This window comes from Podarcis vaucheri, assembly GCF_965113315.1.
Source record: "Podarcis vaucheri genome assembly, chromosome: 4".
Classification (NCBI taxonomy): Eukaryota; Metazoa; Chordata; class Lepidosauria; order Squamata; family Lacertidae; genus Podarcis; species Podarcis vaucheri.
This window is the reverse complement of record NC_138762.1, coordinates 5,567,780-5,587,263: the sequence shown is the minus strand read 5'-3', so window position 1 is coordinate 5,587,263 and position 19,484 is coordinate 5,567,780. Positions and strand designations below refer to the sequence as shown.

Genomic DNA, 19,484 nt, shown 5'->3' with positions numbered 1-19,484 from the left:
TCCCAGGAAATGAAATGTTCACAAGGAAACTGGGGTGAAGGGGAAAGGAGAAAAACCTTTCCTTCCCCTGTGAGATTCAGCCAGAACCCTGGAGGAAATTCCCCTGCCCAAGATCCAGCCAGAGTTGGATCTCAGGAACAAGAAATCTCCTCCTGTTTTAATCCCATTCAAAAATATTTCTTGCCTTGGCGGAAAGCATGGAAAGTGTGGGCAGAGGGCCGGCCAAAGGAAGTGAGCCACAAATTGATTCATCTGCAATGGATCTTGCAAAGTAGGAGCAAAAGAGAACATGAATATGTACATGATTCCCTTTCCCTCGTGGCTAAGCACCCCCACCAAAATAATAGTAACGTAAGTTGTTATTACTAATAATAATATAGCTGTTCATGGAGTCTCATTTAAATAAATCTTCCTCATGAAGAATGGGTCTATTGGTGGTCTTCAACCACAACATGTATACAGAACCTCCATTTACAGGAGCAGAATACCTTGGGAAAACAGTCTGCTTTGCTTTTGGACTTTCTGGAGAAATCTGCTTGGACAACATTAGAAACAAGGGGTTGCAGCCAGCTACTCAGAGTAGGCCCACTGTCATTAATGCACCTAAGTTAACCATGTCCTTTAACTTTGACAGGGATACTCGGAGTAGGCCTTGCAGGTGGCTAAGAACCAGGAAGGGGTCTTAGTTCACCAACAATTTAGTGGCGGGGGGGGGGATGCACGCCTTTCCTAGGAAAGCTTAAGGCATGTATATTAAAAAAACGAAAACATGCTGCGTGTGTATTAAGAACAAAAAACCCCCACAAATCACCAGTCTGCTATAACCAGCAGGCTCTTGAGGGGAGGCTGAGAAAGGAAAAATCCAGCAGGAATGAAGGCTTTTGCCTCTGTGGGATGAACAGGCCACAATTTGCTATTTAAAACAAAACCAAAGAGCCAAAGAACGGGGAGTCCTTCTAAGATTACTAATAGCCATAAGACAATATGCACAACAGTTTTGCCCTCTGTGTTCAGAGGATAGACTGCACAGAGCAGGAAGGATGCCTCAAAGGTGATCTAGTGCAAACTCCCGGGTGGGATGCTGTTGTGTTTGTTGCTATATCGGGGGATTTCGCGGTGTGACAGCAAGCCTGTGCGTCCCTCTGTCTCTGCATGAGCTAAGGACAGAGGGAACTGGGGAGGCCCAAACCCCACTGCTGCTGGGGACCAGCTTTCCCCAGAAGAATTCGGTTCAGATCCCTCTGGTGAATCGGGACCAGACAGGCAGCCCAAACCTCTGACGGGACACACGTCACATCGCAGTCCTCTGCTTCCTTGGCTCCATGTAGACAAGTTTCAAAGCTTTTCTCTACCATAAGCAATGAGTCCTTATAAGCAAACAATGTTTACTAAAGGCGCAATTTAAATAAATAACTGGCCATTAAAAATCTGGCCAGTCAGAAAGGAGCAGAAAATCTACATCTTTTGGAAGAACACCTGGACCGAGCGGAATTTGCAGCTCTGAATATTCAGAGGCACATCAAACAATCCACATTAGATTAAAAATAAAGCTGATTTCATTTTCACAACGTTTCCCTAACTTTGCATCTCCACATTCATATTTCAGCTTTCACACAGGGTAAAGTCCACTTCTGGAACAACTGCGGAACACGGCACATGTTCCGAACTCGTTTCCACATTTTTTGCAAACGGATTTTTTTCCTGGAAGCAAATAGCACAGATACGAGCACCAATGTTGCACTGTATTTCACTGTAGCTCCAGTTACCTGGTGTGAAAGCTCCTTAACAGGAGGGGGAAAGTCATGAAAGGGAATAAACGGCCACGGAGACGCAGCCTAGGTTAAAACACCTGCTGCACAGCTGCCTATGTAACTTTGATATTATAATTACTGATTTCTTTTCATGCGTGCAGATGTGCAGCCAACACTCAACACGACATGCTTCCTGGTCTCCATTGCCCAACCCAAGTCCCACCCTTGGACTTTGGGGGTGATTCAGTGGGGGGGTTGTACTTCTGCCAATATCAGGTCCCCCCAAGGCTACTAAAGGGCCTTCTCGGTAGTGGCGTCTGCCCTGTGGAACGCCCTCCCATCAGATGTCAAAGAGATAAACAACTACTTGACATTTAGAAGACATCTGAAGGCAGCCCTGTTCAGGGAAGTTTTCCATGTGTCACATTTTAATGTATTTTTAATCTTTGTTGGAAGCCGTCCAGAGTGGCTGGGGAAACCCAGCCAGATGGGCGGGGTACAAATTATTATTATTATTATTATTATTATTATTATTATTATTATTATTATACCACCATTTCATTTGTCAGCTGCCCTGCTTTGGCACTCAGAAACCCTAGTTCAATTCAGAAGGAACAAAATATAAATATACCATATTTTTCGCCCCATAAGACGCACCGGCCCATAAGACGCACCTAGTTTTTTTGGGGGGAAATAAAGGGGGAAAAAATTATTCCTCCCCCCAAGGTGCGCTGCGCTAATCCCGAAGCTTGGGGCGTGCGGAGCTCAGCACGCCCCAAGCTTCTGGGTGCTGGCAAGGTCTCCACTAGCGTGGGAGAGCCGGGCGCCTCTCCCAGGGCTAGCGGACAGTTGCGCTAATCCTGAAGCTTGGGGCGTGCGGAGCTCAGCGCGCCCCAAGCTTCTGGGTCCGCGCAAGCAGTCCGCTAGCCCTGGGAGAGCCGCGCGGTGCAGGCAAGCTCTCCGCTAGCCCTGGGAGAGCTGGGTCTCCCACAGCTAGCGGATAGCTTCCTGAAGCCTGGAGAGCGAGAGGGGTCGGTGCGTACCGACCCCCCTCGCTCTCCAGGCTTCAGCGAAAGCCTGAATTCGCCCCATAAGATGCACACACATTTCCCCTTCATTTTTGGAGGGGGAAAAGTGCGTCTTATAGGGCGAAAAATACGGTACTATGTATACAAACATTTTACTAACAACCTGCTCTCCATTTTGGTTGGGCTGGCTTACATAGAGACCCCGCAAGGCTCTACCTATTGCTTTAACTCCAGGAAGGCTCCACCATCAGGATTCCCCCACCTGCACCTTGCAGCTACAGGAGGTTTCAGTGGACCAGAGAATCACAAAGTTGGATGGGACCCCTAAGGGTCATCTAATCCAACCCCCTGCAATGCCGGAATCTGCAACTGTCCAGGACAGGGATCACGCCTGCAACCTTGATGTTATCAGCACCACGCTTTAACCAACAGAGCTATATCTTGTTGATGCCTTGCATGCTTCTATTTTTACAGCAGACTATGTTCCAATGGTGGGACGCGGGTGGCACTGTGGGTTAAACCACAGAGCCTACGACTTGCCGATCAGAAGGTCAGGGTTTCGAATCCCCGCCACGGGGTGAGCTCCTGTTGCTCAGTCCCAGCTCCTGCCCACCTAGCAGTTCAAAAGCACGTCAAAGTACAAGTAGATAAATAGGTACCACTCCGGCGGGAAGGTAAACAGCATTTCTGTGCACTGCTCTGGTTTGCCAGAAGCGGCTTAGTCCTGCTGGCCACATGACCCGGAAGCTGTACGGCGGCTCCTTTGGCCAGTAAAGCGAGATGAGTGCTGCAACCCCAGAGTCGTCCGCAACTGGACCTAATGGTCAGGGGTCCCTTTACCTTTATGTTCCAATGAGAACTGTTTTTTAATTATTATTGGTTTTTGTTGTTGTTGTTATTCACAGCTGTGCCTCTCATGTTGTGGCTTTTGTGCAGTTTAAAACTCTCTCAGAGTTGCCTCTTTGTACTGAATTTAAGGCTGCAGTCCTAAGCACGCTTACTCAGGAGTAAGTCCTAACTAGAATCAACAAGGCTCGAGTAAATGTAGTTAGGACCGCCATAGACATTTCCTCTCCAAGCTGCTCACCTTGTCTTCTGATGTAGTTTACAGACACAGGAAAACATGGTCGAGAAATATATATATATTTATACACACACACACAGATACAACAATACTCAGCTTGAGAAAGCGTTCTGTGTAACTTTGCATCCTGCATATTAAAGGCTCTTTTGTCTCACTTAATCCATGTTTCTCCTATCCTGAGACTAAAGGGCTCCAGTGAAGTTCTGCCTGGGACTTGAACACAGCACTTTGCTTTAGCGGTTGAGTCCGGGACCAGGCTCCCCACCTCCCCACCCCATCTTTTGCTAAGGAGAAACACAAATGCTGCAAATGAAGAAGGCAAAATAATACAGAGACCTGTTGGTGCGCGCTCTGCTTTGAAAACTTAACGAGGGCAGCGGGAGGTTCTGTAGGTGTCTTGACCCAATTACCCCAATTACTGCCAAGGGTGGTGATTAAACCTCACTTCCCAGAAGCAACAGAAATCACATTCCAAGGGGAGGAAGGAGGACTCCTACGGAAGAGAGCAGAATGAGATGCAGAGCTTGGCGGATAACGCTGTATCCGAGGAATGCGCCCTTTTCGTTTATGACGGACGCGCCCCCCACCCCACGTCCATATTACTGCACACACACAACGGGTGGAGCAAAACCAGCTAGGGAAGAGTCTCCTCTTAAACACACAAGATCACATGCTTGTGCACAGATATTATTACCCCAGTAACATCCCTCTTCATTTCGGGGCTTGCTGCAACAGAAATGGGGCAAAAGTCCTGATCCCCGTGAATGGATGGATATATGATAGATAGATAGATAGATAGATAGATAGATAGATAGATAGATAGATGATAGATAGATAGATAGATAGATAGATTAGATAGATTTTACCACTTTTTCAGCTGTGAACATGACAGGGAATTCATAGGACGCTGCAGGCGAAGTTATTACCAATAAAGGTCATCTTCTGGCACAGAACTGGCATAAAAGAGCCAAGAGCCCAAAGCCTTGGGCATCAGATGGTCTTAGGCCTGGATAGGCAAACTAAGGCCCGGGGGCTGGATCCAGCCCAATTGCCTTCTAAATCCATCCCACGGACAGTCCAGGAATCAGCGTGTTTTTACATGAGTAGAATGCATCTCTGGGTTATTTGTCTGCCTGGTGTTTTTACATGAGTAGAACGTGTGCTTTTATTTAAAATGTATCTCTGGGTTATTTGTAGGGCACAGGAATTCATTTTTACTTTTATTTTCAAAATATAGTCCAGCCCCCCACAAAGTCTGAGGGACAGTGGACTGGCCCCCCATTGAAAAAGTTTGCTGACCCCTGGTCGTGGGCGATGTTTTCTCTCTTTCAGCCCATGCACCAATCTGCAATGTGGATCTAGCCCTTTAAGCCTGCCTTGTAGGTGGTTGGGAAGACGCAGCAAGACAACTTTCTGCTACTCAGCCCGTTTGCACAGGAGTCGGAACGCCCGATGGTTCCTTGACACCACAGCAGAGATACTACAGGCTCAAGGTCAGGGCTGCCCTAGCAATGAGCAGTGTGGGAGGGGAGTGTTTTGGAGGTTTTGCGATGCGGCTGTTTTCAGACGCAGTAGCCCAAAGAGAATGCAATTGTTTCAGTGTGCACAATCCATTCCAATTGTATAACGGCAGGGACAGTGAGAAGCAGGCATGTGAGCTTTTCTCGTGCCGACCACCAGACGCCAATCCAGGTCTCCAGTGGAAGGGAGTTCCACAGGAACGGGCTCCTAAATACCATCTCACCAACGGATACGGCCTGGCAGTAATTAATTTATGCCTGGAAGCTCCTCCTTCTGGGATAGAAGACTTGCCTCCAAATTTCAGGTGTGCGAAGGTAACCTGCAGTTCTTCACGGGCAAAGGAAATGCACTCTGCACGTGTCCCAAGGACCTCTCCCTTATTACTGCTTCACATGTTCCAGGTCCCAGCCCTGTTGTTGCAAATAGGTTCTAGGGATAAGCCCTCACTGGACAGGGGTGTCGTGCCTAACTGCCACTAACAATTGTGGTGTTTGACGGAAGAAAACTCTTCCACCTTAATTCTTCACTTATCCTAGATTTTTGTTATCTATTAATGTCTCCAAAGAGCTTGAGGCTTTGCAGCCTTGCTCTCTTTTCCATGGGCTTCCTGGTACGTTATGTTCACAACAGCCCTATGAGGTAGGCGTTGCTGGATAATGGGTTTTATCCCAAAGGACATTGCAGAGCTGCTCTGAAGCCGGAGGCGGAAAAGCCAAATAATATCCACACCCGTTCGGCAGCCTCTGAAAGCTACCACGTACTGCATGCTGTGGGGCTGGGCTTCCTGCCCTGACAAGGGGTTGGGCTGGATGACCATTAGGTGCCCCTCTCCATCTCCAGGGCTCTTTCCATCCATATAATTTATAATTTCCTAAGTTCTTAACGTGGTTTCCCAGACAAGATGGGGGATGCGCCGCTGATTGGTCACAGTGGGGCTCCTGGCACAAAGGGGCTATAGCCCCACTGGGAGACGCTGCCAGGGGCCTTCTGGATGCAAAGCACCTGCTCTGCTCTGAGCCACGGCGCATCACAAGAACTCCACCAAGCAACTGTGCTCGCATTCATTCCCCCCCTTCTCCCTCCCAATCCCTTTCCCTTTTGTGCTGCGCCTCTTACACTGCAAGTCCAAGGGAAAGGACTGTCTCTCCACTGACAAGCGCAGAACCAGCGCCAACATCCCTGTTCCTCCAGGGAACCTGTCAAATTTTTCGTAGAGCCAGTGTGTGGAACATGACCTGTCTAAGTGACGATGCCTAGGAGTGAGGATGGCGCCTGATGTCTCCACCATCTGAAGGTGCACGCCTGGAAATCCTTAGATCGGCACTGTTTTCACACACTAATAACACATCCTGTAGAATCCTATCCGTTATATTTTATCCGCACAACCGGAATGGATTTCAGGAACCAAAATGCTTTTGCTGCGTAGCCTGAGCAGGAGCAGGGAGCAACGTTCAAGTTATTTGCTGTAGCTTGTCTTCACTTACCAATATAAAGGTAAAGGTGAAGGACCCCTGGACGGTAAAGTCCAGTCAAAGGCGACTATGGGGTTGCAGCGCCCATATCACTTTCAGGCTGAGGGAGCCGGCATTTGTCCACAGACAGTTTTCCGGGTCATGTGGCCAGCAGGACTAAACCGCTTCTGGAGCAACGGGACACTGTGACGGAAGCCAGAACACACGGAAACACCGTGTACCTTCCCACTGCAGTGATACCTATTTATCTACTTGCACTGGTGTGCTTTCAAATTGCTAGGTTGGCAGGAGCCAGGACAGAGCAACGGGAGCTCACCCCGTCGCGGGGATTCGAACGGCCGACCTTCTGATCAGCAAGCGCAAGAGGCTCAGTGGTTTAGACCACTGCGCCACCTGCGTCCCTATACTTACCAATATATATGTGGACTGTCCCTGGATCAAGCGACTTTTCTTCTTTAAGTCCTCAAAACTCTTAACCTAGCTCAAGGCTGCCATCTGAACCTGCCAGATGTTTAACTGAGAATCAATCATGGTTAGTCCGTCATTTGAAAAATAAAGACTTTAGAGCCGTCTTGCCCCAAAATGGCAACTAGACATTCAGTTTGGGTGACTGTAGCCTTGGTTTCGGGACGCGGGTGGTGCTGTGGTCTAAACCACTGAGCCTAGGGCTTGCCGATCAGAAGGCCGGTGGCTTGAATCCCTGTGACAGAGTGAGCTCCCACTGCTCTGTCCCAGCTCCTGCCAACCTAGCAGTTCGAAAGCACATCAAAGTGCAAGTAGATAAGTAGGTACCGCTCTGGTGGGAAGGTAAACGGCGCTTCCATGCGCTGCTCTGCTTCGCCAGAAGCAGCTTAGTCATGCTTGCTACATGACCCGGAAAAAGTGTCTGCGGACAAATGCCAGCTCCCTCGGCCAGTAAAGAGAGATGAGCGCCACAACCCCAGAGACATCTGCGACTGGACTTAACTGTCAGGGGTCCCTTTACCTTTTTAACCTTGGTTTAATGAGCCATCGGGTGCCTAGCTGACATATCTGAGTTTCTAACACTGCATCCAGGAACTCACAAAAGTGCAGCTGTAGGCCTTGATCTCAGGGCAAGGCAGCAGCTGGGGCTGTCATGTCTGCTAGCAGCAGCAGAAGCAGGTGCAGGGACAGGTGACCTCTCCAACAGTGACAGGTGCTCTCCTGGGAGTGGGGGGGTGGGGGGTTGCAGCTGGACAGCTTCAGACAGTTCTGCAGAGACCGCCTTACTGGTCAGGATCAGCCCCCTTCAAAGGGTTTTGCTTTTTAATATTCACAGGCAGAAGGAGGCACTATGGGGTCCATGCACAGCCACCCAAAAATGATGCACAAACTGCTTTACGAGCTTCATCTAATTTATCTCGACAACAGGGCTGTGGTTTAATTTGGGGTCACCCAAAAGGCACTTTCTGCAAACCCCTAGCACTCGGTCCACGGTCCCACTCTGAATCCACACCGTGTCTTTACAGTACCAGTTAACTGCTCTGACCTTGCCTCCCCCAGGGATCTCCCAGGGGAAAATGCCAGGGCAGCTATAGATTAAGCTTGCCATACAGATGTGGGTACTGCTAGAGGCAGAAAGAGGTGGGGGGGTGAGTTCCAGCTGTTACCCTCCAGGCAACCCACACAAGCACCTCCACCCCACCCCACGCCCCAGGAAGATTAACAGGCTCTGGCGCAGCCAAGGAAAGGAGGTCACTACTGATTGTTCTCCGACAGCTGCCTTCGCTAACCTGCTGGTTCCCTCCAGATGGTTTGTGGACTACAAATCCCATTACACACACACACCCAGCCTCCAGTGGCTGCTTTGGCACCCTCAGGATCACATAGACGACACACAGGCCCTCACCTCCTGACATGCCTTGACCACTCCTTTGCTTAAGGCACAATTAGGAGTTGGGAGAATCCAAGTCACTGAAAGTCTAAAGTCCCTCTCTGGCCTTTGCATTAACCAGCTTCCAAGCTTTATAACATTAACATGAACAAGCAAGCACTTTTAAATCCCTATACCTCTTTTACTCAGCAGTAAATCCTCCTTAGCTGGAGGGTTGCCTGGCTGCCTGTCCTGCCCTCCTGAACTTTCCTCCTTGCAACTTCACTTCCAGTGTTGTTTTAACAGCATCACTTCCTGGCTGTTCACAAAAATGTCTATATTGTACTGGTGTGGAGAAGCCTACCTCTTTTTCAAGACTGCACCTCACTTCTGCAATTAATTTTGCCTCCCATCCACCACTCAGCAGAACCAAATCAAAGGCTTGAGGGGTTTTTTAAGGAGCAATATCCCACATTAACAGGGCTCAAAGCAGGCAGTTTGATCAAAATAACTGGGTCTGTTTATTTCTGTGGGTCTGCTCTGAGCATGAGAACATTGGATATTGCCTCAGGACACAGGAACTCCCTAAAAGCACCGGCCAAAAAGAAAAGTGTAGCCCCAGTCCTTCAAAGCATCACAGGCCTCTTTCCAAACCCTGAATTGTTCAATCCAGTTGAAACCTCGTTTGCTTACAAAACATTTGCTTATTATTATATTATTATATTACACAAACGTGCACAAATTTCTTCTGTGGGTCAAATACATACATTCTCTCTCTTTTTTTCAATCTCAGAATTTAACTCCCAAGCACATTTTGAGTCCAGCTTTTGACTTGTCTTCAACGTTTGGCAGTCGTTAACTGACAATATCTTCAGAAACTGGCATGCAATGGTGTCTGTGATATTTGACTGCTTCCAACAGATGACAGGCAACTGCTTCAGTACCTTGGCTGCCAGCAGTTAGGAGATCTGACAAGCAAAAGATGCTAACTAGTCTAACAGCACGATCCCAGACAAGTCTTCCTCGTGAGTAAGCCCCGCTGAACTCACTCCTAGGAAAGTACGCACAGGAGTCGGGAAAACCCGACTCAGACCCGGCAGGAAAGCCTGACAACACGCAAAGCACCGCTAAACCCTCCAGCCCAAAACCCCACCGCAAACTTCAGAAGTGAAATCCCAGGTTTGGAAATTTGGTGAGAGCGCTTCTTCTTCCAAACCGTGAAAAAGTCGTGCGTTTGGTTTGGAGAATCTGATACTTTTTAGCTCTGGACTGAAAAGTGCTTCTGGGGGGTCCCGGCACAGCTCCGCACACGCCGCCAGAATGGGCGAGACCCGTCCGGCCCCCGGCACGACTCGAGGGCCGCCTGCAGCACGGAAGCAACGGCTGGAGGGGGGGATGTCTCCAACTCCTCGGCTTGCCCCCCATAAAATATTTGGGGGTCCAAGTTGATGGGCACCGCCATTCAAAGGGCGGGCGTGCGCCATGCCTGCCTGGCGATCGCTTCCTCGGGGCGAGGCTTCCCTGCGCCCCCTCCCCCCCAAAAAACCAAATATTTTGCTCAAGTTGGCGCCCCTGCTCCGAGCTCCCCGGGGGTTTGGGGGAGCCGGGCCCCTTCCTCCCGCGCCCCCCTTCCCTTCGCCCCGCCACTCACAGCACGCACAGGGCGTAGGCTCCGGCCACGCTCTCGCTGTCGCGCACCAAGAAGCTGCCGTCGCGCCCCGCGCGGGCCAGGAGCTCTTCGGCCGCCGCGCGGCTCAGGTCCTTGTGGTACCACGACGGCGGGGCTGCGGGAGGCGGCGGCGGCGGCGGCTGCAGCGCGGCGGCCCCTGCGCCCGCCATGCCCGGAGCGGAGCGGCGGAAGCGAGGCGGGCGCTTAGCAGAGCCCAGCGAGGAGGAGGCGGCGCCCCCGACGGGAGGGGCGCATGGCGGCTGCGGGAGACTCTTGGCCCGGGGCGCCCGCGGGGGATCGTGGAGGGGCGGCGGGGGCGGCGGAGAGGCAGCAAGCCGTGCTGGCTCTCTCTCTCTCTCGCTCGCTCGCTTCCTTCCTTCCTTCTTCTTCCCGAGCTTGTGGCGCGTCTCGTCCGGCGAGGCGCAGTGGCGAGGGGAGCCGCTTGGCGCGCTGCTCGGCGGCCCCTTCGAGGCGGGGGAAAAGGCGCCTCCGCCTCCTTCTCCGCCTCCTCCTCCTCCTCCGGGCAGCGGAGAAGGAAGAAGGGCTCCGAGCAAGCAGGGACCGGGTCCCCGTCGAGCCCCGCCGGGGCGCACCGAGACGGGAAGGGCGCGCGCTCCGCAGGCGCCCTTGGGTTCCACTTGGTTCCCACTTCCCACCGGGGCGCAGAGAAGTCGGGAAGGAAGCGGCAGCCCCGACTCGGCTCCTCCGATTCCCGTCGCCCTCCTTCTTCCCCGGGGGGACGGCGAGCGCTTCCTGGCGAGGGACGCGGGAGGAGCCTCGGGTCCGGGAGAGACTTCGCAGGCAGCCCCGGCCCGAGGAGGGCAAATGTTGTCCCTATTTTCAAAAAGGGGGAAAGAGAGGACCCAAATAATTACCGCCCAGTCAGTCTGACATCAATAGCAGGGAAGATTCTGGAGCAGATCATTAAGCAAACAGTCTGTGAGCACCTAGAAAGGAAAGCTGTGATCACCAATAGTCAGCATGGATTTCTGAAAAATAAGTCATGTCAGACTAACCTGATCTCGTTTTATGACAGAATTACAAGCCTGGTAGATGAAGGGAACGCAGTGGATGTAGCCTACCTTGATTTCAGCAAGGCATTTGACAAGGTGCCCCATGATATTCTTGTAAAGAAGCTGGTCAAATGCGGTCTTGACTCTGCTACCACTCAGTGGATTTGTAACTGGCTGACTGACCGAACCCAAAGGGTGCTCATCAATGGTTCCTCTTCATCCTGGAGAAGAGTGACTAGTGGGGTGCCACAGGGTTCTGTCTTGGGCCGGGTCTTATTCAACATCTTTATCAACGACTTGGATGATGGACTCAAGGGCATCCTGATCAAATTTGCAGATGACACCAAACTGGGAGGGGTGGCTAACACCCCAGAGGACAGGATCACACTTCAAAACGACCTTGACAGATTAGAGAACTGGGCAAAAACAAACAAGATGAATTTTAACAGGGAGAAATGTAAAGTATTGCACTTGGGCAAAAAAAATGAGAGGCACAAATACAAGATGGGGGACACCTGGCTTGAGAGCAGTACATGTGAAAAGGATCTAGGAGTCTTGGTTGACCACAAACTTGACATGAGCCAACAGTGTGACGCGGCAGCTAAAAAAGCCAATGCAATTCTGGGCTGCATCAATCGGAGTATAGCATCTAGATCAAGGGAAGTAATAGTGCCACTGTATTCTGCTCTGGTCAGACCACACCAGGAGTACTGTGTCCAGTTCTGGGCACCACAGTTCAAGAAGGACACTGACAAACTGGAACGTGTCCAGAGGAGGGCAACCAAAATGGTCAAAGGCCTGGAAACGATGCCTTATGAGGAACGGCTAAGGGAGCTGGGCATGTTTAGCCTGGAGAAGAGGAGGTTAAGGGGTGATATGATAGCCATGTTCAAATATATAAAAGGATGTCACATAGAGGAGGGAGAAAGGTTGTTTTCTGCTGCTCCAGAGAAGCGGACACGGAGCAATGGATCCAAACTACAAGAAAGAAGATTCCACCTAAACATTAGGAAGAACTTCCTGACAGTAAGAGCTGTTCGACAGTGGAATTTGCTGCCAAGGAGTGTGGTGGAGTCTCCGACTTTGGAGGTCTTTAAGCAGAGGCTTGACAACCATATGTCAGGAGTGCTCTGATGGTGTTTCCTGCTTGGCAGGGGGTTGGACTCGATGGCCCTTGTGGTCTCTTCCAACTCTATGATTCTATGATTCTATGACGGGGCTCCGGGGGGGACTCCGAAAGGGACGCGGCGCCTCCGAGGAATGCCCTTCAGACGCAGCGCGCAGTCGAACGGGGGAAACTCCCTCCCAGAGGAGAGGGGGGGCGGGTGGAGTGGAATGGTGCGGGGGGGGGGAAGGGCAGCCCCGTCCCGCAGGATCGATCCCATGGCGCAGTGCACGCACGCTCTTTGAATGGCAATGCCCAGCAGAATATTTGATCGGGATTGCCAAAGGAACCCTATTGCGCAGGAGGCAGCAAATGTATTTTGAGGTTTTATATTCTGATTTTATTCTGTGAACCATCCTGAGACCTGCAGGTATAGGCAGGTATATAAATTCTAAATAATAATATTCATAAGAAGTCACCAGCTTGGATGGCTTGAAAAGTAGGTTGGACATACATAAATAAATTCTTTCTTTTCCTTGGCAGGTCTTTTCCTACAATCCCTAACAAAAATGCCTCTGCTTTTTTTTACAAATGGTAATTTAAACATTTTCTTCAACTCATTATATATCATTTCCAAAAAAAAAAATTCTCTAGATTCCCACCACATATGATAAACAAATCCCTTCTTTTTCTTTACATTTTGTTATGTTGAAATTGTTAATATATTTTTTTTCAAAAAAAAGAAAACACTTAGAATTAAAGCATTCAGAGGCAGGGTAGACATTTACTGCAACCTCCAATGAGTCAGATTCCATTGTGGAGGACATACCTTAATAGCCTAAATTCTGCTTAAGAACTTTTGCTTATATTGAACATTTGTATCCCAAATTGTATTTTAACTCACTGCACACTTCCTCAGACTTTCTGCAATATGAACTATTGTAACACCACTCAAAATGCTGCTGTAGACATTATTTTAATGAACTTTGCGTATATTGTTCTACTTATGTGTTTTCTAAAACTCAGTAAAAACAATTTACTATTAAATGTGTTTAATAGTGCAAGAAAAAAGAAAAGAAAATTAGGTTGGACAAATTCATAGAATCGTAGAGTTGGAAGGGACCCGGTGGGCCATCTAGTCCAACCCCCTGCAATGCAGAAATATCAGCTCAAGCATCCATGGCAGATGGCTATCCAGCCTCTGCTTAGAAACCTTCAAGGAAGGAGAGTCCACCACCTCCCAAGGGAGTCCACTGCAATGCTGAATGGCTCTTCCGGTCCGAATGTTTTCCTGATCTTGAGTCAGAATCTCCTTTCATGGAGGAGGAGAGGGCTATGGATGGCTACTTTGTCAGGATAATAATAATAATAATAATAATAATAATAATAATAATAATAATAATTTATTTATACCCCGCCCATCTGGCTGGGCCTCCCCAGCCACTCTGGGCGGCTTCCATAAAAACCAAAAATACAGTAAAATATCACACGTTGAAAACTTCCCTGAACAGGGCTGCCTTAAGATGTCTTCTGAATGTCAGGTAGTCGTTTATCGCTTTGACATCTGCTGGAAGGGCGTTCCACAGGGCGGGCGCCACTACCGAGAAGGCCCTCTGCCTGGTTCCCTTCTCGCAATGAGGGAACCGCCAGAAGGCCCCCGGAGCTGGACCTCAGCGTCCGGGCAGAATGATGGAGGTGGAGACACTCCTTCAGGTATACTGGACCGAGGCCGTTTAGGGCTTTAAAGGTCAGCACCAACACTTTGAATTGTGCTCGGAAACGTACTGGGAGCCGTACTGGGCTTGGCAGTCAGAGGCAGCCATCCTTCTGGATCCCAGCTGCTGGGAAATGCAGGAGGGGAGAGGGCTCTTGGGCTCAGGTCTGGCTGCCCCTGTGAGAACAGGATGCTGGCTAGATGGGCCATTGGCCTCATCCTGCAGACTTCTTATGCTCTTGAAGAGAAGGAAGCTCTAGTGTTAAGAGAAAGAAGGGAAACTTTTTCTCCATCTCGTGCATCATTTTATAAACCTAGTGTGGTGTAGTGGTTAAGAGCAGTAGACTTGTAATCTGGTGAACCGGGTTCACTTCCCCGCTCCTCCACATGCAGCTGCTGGGTGACCTTGGGCTAGTCACACTTCTCTGAAGTCTCTCAGCCCCACTCACCTCACAGAGTGTTTGTTGTGGGGGAGGAAGGGAAAGGAGAATGTGAGCCGCTTTGAGACTCCTTCGGGTAGTGATAAAGCGGGATATCAAATCCAAACTCCTCCTCCTCCTCCTCCTCTTCTTCTTCTGTCGCCTCTTCCTTGCTTTTTATCTAAACTAAAAGGTCGCAAACGCTGCCACCTTTCCCCATAGGGGAGTCGCTCTATCCCCTCAACCCTGTCGTTTGCCTTTTTCCAGTCATCGCCTCAAGCAGTTGTTAGCCCACACTTCCCCTAACATTTCCTCATCACTTTGCCTATCACAGAAAATCAGATTCGGGGATGGTGGGTGGGCAGGCGGAGGCAGGTTTGTTGCACAAGAATGGAAAATCAGCATCAATTCCGCAGACTGAACTTGCCGGTATGCGATCACGTTCCACCTCCAAATTGCAACAGTCTGGAAGTCCGTTATACTTCGTAGAAAGGTACAGAGGCTCAGATAGTTAGATTACAAAACAATTGTTGGCCTAAAATAATTCAGCTCTTACGGTTTTAAGAGAGGATGAGATACGTTCACAGAGAATAAGGCTGTCAATGGCTGTGTTCTGCTGCCGCCCAGTCAGAGGCATTGAGGCTTCAAAAAATCATTTGCTGAGAGCTGGAAGTTTGTTTGGTGGGGAGTGTTGTTCTGCTCATGCCGCGCTTGTGACTTCCAATAATAATAATAATAATAATAATAATAAATATTATTTTACCCTGCCCATCTGGCTGGGTTGCCCCACTCTGGGCAACTTCCAACAAATACAAGAGCATAATAGAACATCAAACACCAAAATTTTCCCTGTGCAGATGCCTTCTAAAAGTTGGATATTGGTTTATCTCATTGACATCTGATGGGAGGGCATTCCACAGGGCGGGTGCCACTACCAAGAAGGCCATGAAGGGTGTATTTTTGGCCACTGCAGAAAAAACAGCCTTCAAAGGTAACCCCTCATAGAACACATGACCCCAAACCAACCTATAGGCCAAAAATGCACCGAGGACCCTTTCATAATTGTTTGCAATGCATTGACATGGGGCTGCTTTGGGACCCACTGTAGGTCAGGCTGCAGATGGGAGTGTAGACAGAGGGGCATTTCTGGCCCTCCAGATATTGCTGGACTATAACTCCCAACTACAGGCTGTGCTTGCCAGGACAGATGGGAGTCCTAACAACATCTGGAGGGCTGCATTTAGCTCAGCAGCCAGACTCCTGCTTTGCACACAGAATCTCCCAGGTTCAGTTCCTGGCAGCATCTGCAGGGACATTTCTGCGGTGTGCCGTCCTGGGATCTTCAGACAAAGGGCAGTATACAAAATTAATTAATAATAATAATAATAGTAAGTGTGGTGCCCTGGTTGTTCTCAGACCATAGTTTACTGTGAGCATAAGAGTGCTGAACTGATCCCTGTATTGTATAAATATAAGTCTGTAGGGAGGTAAAAAGAAACTATACAAGAAAGATGTAACATTGCGGTATACACTAATGGAAAGGTAAAGTACAGTGAGATTAATTGGAAGTCATTTTTAATTTTCTTCTCTATAAGTTTTATAATTGTTTTCAGTATTAGGGGTATATATGATTATAGTTACCGTATATTAATCTTGTTGTATCTTATAATGTGGTGGTTTGATTCTTCTGTTATTTAGTGTATTTTTGGTTTCTGTGGAAGCCGCCCAGAGTGGCTGGGGAAACCCAGCCAGATGCGCAGGGTACAAATAATAAATTATTATTATGATTATTTGTGTGTTTGTTTGTTTGATTGTATGTTTGTTTGTTTGTTTGTTTTTTATATATAAAATATTTATTAATTTTTTTTGAAATATAACAGTAAAAATGAAAAAGAAAAAAGAAAAATACAAAATAAAAACAGTTAAAACCATACCTTTTTTCTTTTACTTATTTTCTTTTAACTTATTTCCCGGACCTCCTCATACCTCCCTTTTTTGTATTCCGCTTCAATTTATTGGTTCAGCAAATCCTTACCATTAGATTTTAACCCATTTATAACCCTTTTTTCATATTCTCTTAAATCATTACAGCTGGAAACCCCTTAGTTGCTATCCAACATCCTTCTAACATTCATTAATTTTACAATATTTCTGTAGATAGTCTTTAAATTTCTTCCAGTCCTATTCCACTGACTCTTCTCCCTGGTCTCGGATTCTGGCAGTCATTTCTGCCAATTCCATATAGTCGATTGTATGTTTGTTTACTTGTTTGTCCATCTGTTTTTTTTCATAGATGTATTTATTTTAAATTAATAAAGATATATTCCAAAAAAAGAAGAAGAGGAGTCTGCAGGATGAGGCCAGTGGCCCATCCAGTCCAGCTTCCTGTTCTCACAGGGGCTGACCAGTTGCCCCAGTAGGGAAACCAGCAAGCAGGATCTGAGAGCAAAAGCAACTGGTTTTCAGCAGCATTGGTTCCTCCAACTGAAGCAGAGCACAGCCATCCTGGCTAGTAACCAACAATAGCATTCCCTCCATGAATCTGCCCAATCCTTTCTTTAAAGCCATCTACACCCTTGTGCAAATTAATTGAAACAAACAGTAGTTTATCGTACAAAACACACATAAAAGGTAAAGGTACCCCTGACCGTTAGGTCCAGTTGGTGGTTAACTTTTCCTTAGGACATCCCTATTTTCATCAGAGAAATGTTGGCAGGTGTAAAGGTAAAGGACCCCCGACAGTTAAGTCCAGTCGCAAACAACTCTGGGGTTGTGGCGCTCATCTCGCTTTACTGGCCAAGGGAGCCGGCGTTTGTCCGCAGGCAGTTTTTCCGGGTCATGTGGCCAGCAGGACTAAACTGCTTCTGGAGCAACGGGACACCGTGACAGGAGCCAGAGCACACAGAAACACTGTGTACCTTCCCGCCGGAGTGGTACCTATTTATCTACTTGCACTGGTGTGCTTTCAAACTGCTATGTTGGCATGAGCTGGGACAGAGCAAAGGGAGCTCACACCATTGCAGAGATTCAAAGGGCTGACCTTTTTTGATCAGCAAGTCCAAGGTCACTGGTTTAGACCACAGCACCACCCCCATCCCTCAAAACTCACATAATGTACAAAACTCACATATACGTACATTTGTAACGGATATGACCTCCACTATTTTTATTTTTTTATATAATTTTTATTGGTTTTTCCTCTGCCCCACTCCTTAAGCAGCCAATCCAGAGCAGGGGGCCTCCCCTCCAGGTCACTGCCAGCACATGAAGACACTGGTGCTGTGTGGGTGTGCGACTCCGCCAGCATGCATGCGGAACACCCCCACTCCTCCAGCTCCAAAAGTATGCGCGCAGCCCACAAGAATGTGCACCCGCCCACAGTTAAATTAATACTCTCCTGTTTTGTTTTGCAGTCAGGCCTGGAGAGAGAGAGAGAGAGAGAGAGAGAGAGAGTGCGTGCCGATCTAGCGCCCTCTGTTGGCCTTCCAGGGAGAATCTGAGATAAAAGCAAAAGATCCAGAACAGAAGGGCTGTAGCCAATCCTCTCTTTTTACAGGGGTAACTTGGAGAAGTGCTTGGAATGCAGAAGGGTAAACAAACAAAACAAAACCCTGTGTTGCAAAATGTGACTAGGCAATATCGAAAGCAACACCATGACCAGAAACAATTACAGTATAGAAAACTGTATGGAATAATGTAGATCATCAAAACTATCAAACTGAAGTCTCTGAAAGCAGTGGCGTAGCGTGGGGGGTGCAGGGGGGGCCGGCCGCACCGGGCGCAACATCTGGGGGTTAGGGTTAGGGGGCGCAAATCCACGGGTTAGGGGCGCAAATTACTTGCCTTGCCCCGGGTGCTGACAACCCACGCTACGCCACTGTCTGAAAGTCCTTGAATAAGTCATGGTGCCAGACCTTACCTGGCAGAAATCAAGGTTGTAACGCTTTGTATAATCGGCAAATGTCCAATTCTGGTGTCCAACTCTGAGCTCTGCTGAACAGTGTTTCCAGATAGCAACTAATACTGTTTATTCACCTATTTACACCTTCTGTCTGCATGGAGGGAGTCCTGATCTTACAGCGTGGTCCTTTCGAGAGGGGCTTGTCCCCCCACAGCAGTGAAGCCCTAGACTGCAAGGCATCTCTCCCAGCCAGTCTGCCCAAAGATGGCTCCCAGCCCTTCTTACTAGAACCCCTTGCTACCAGTCTCCCATTTTCCTGCCACATCAAACACCCAGTTCCCCTGGCATCCTTCCAAACCCCCAGTCTCTGTTCACACCTCTTGCTCCTAAATGGCCCTACCTTGGCCAGGTCCTTTTGTGTAGGCCAACACAGGAATTCCTCTGCAGCTTGTATTTCTCCCTTCACATCCCAAATCATCAAAATCCTACCATTTATTAATTTATAGGGTTTAGGGGGTCCCCCAATTTTTTTTATAACAGGGCCTTGTCAGTGGTGGCTGCTCCCAGACAACTTTGGAAGTCACTCCCTGGAAAAGCTAAATTGGCTCCTTCCTTGTCCTTTCACGGGCAGGTGAAGACTTCTATTCCAACAGGCTTTGGGAGACTGACTTTAAAGAAAAGGGCATTTAAATAGCAATGTGCTGTTTTTACCATCTATTGCTATATTGGCTTAAATCTACTAGAGTTTTATTATTCTTTAATTATCATCTTCTATAAGTTTGTAGCTTTCTGCATTTTACCTGTGTTTTAATTTGAGTAAGCTGCCTTGAGTCTCAGCCCAGGAAAAAGGCAGGATAATATTAATAAGCAATAATAAAATTCTCCACCACCCACTCCCCTTCAGTGGGAAGCAAGTATTTAGGGCTAGGCATTGATAATCAGGCATGAAAGCAAAGGGCACAACAGCAAACCG

At 48.5% G+C, this 19,484-nt stretch overlaps 1 protein-coding gene across 1 annotated transcript in view; it reads right to left on the bottom strand.

Annotated features, from left to right (window-relative positions):
* Positions 1-10,544, bottom strand: part of INPPL1 (inositol polyphosphate phosphatase like 1) — an 83,804-nt gene extending 73,260 nt beyond the window's left edge. The window contains exon 1 of the mRNA XM_082218998.1: positions 10,342-10,544. Coding sequence (XP_082075124.1) covers positions 10,342-10,529 — 188 coding nt within the window. The 5' untranslated portion in view covers positions 10,530-10,544. The remainder of the gene's footprint in view (positions 1-10,341) is intronic.
* Between the last annotated feature and the right edge of the window lie 8,940 nt (positions 10,545-19,484).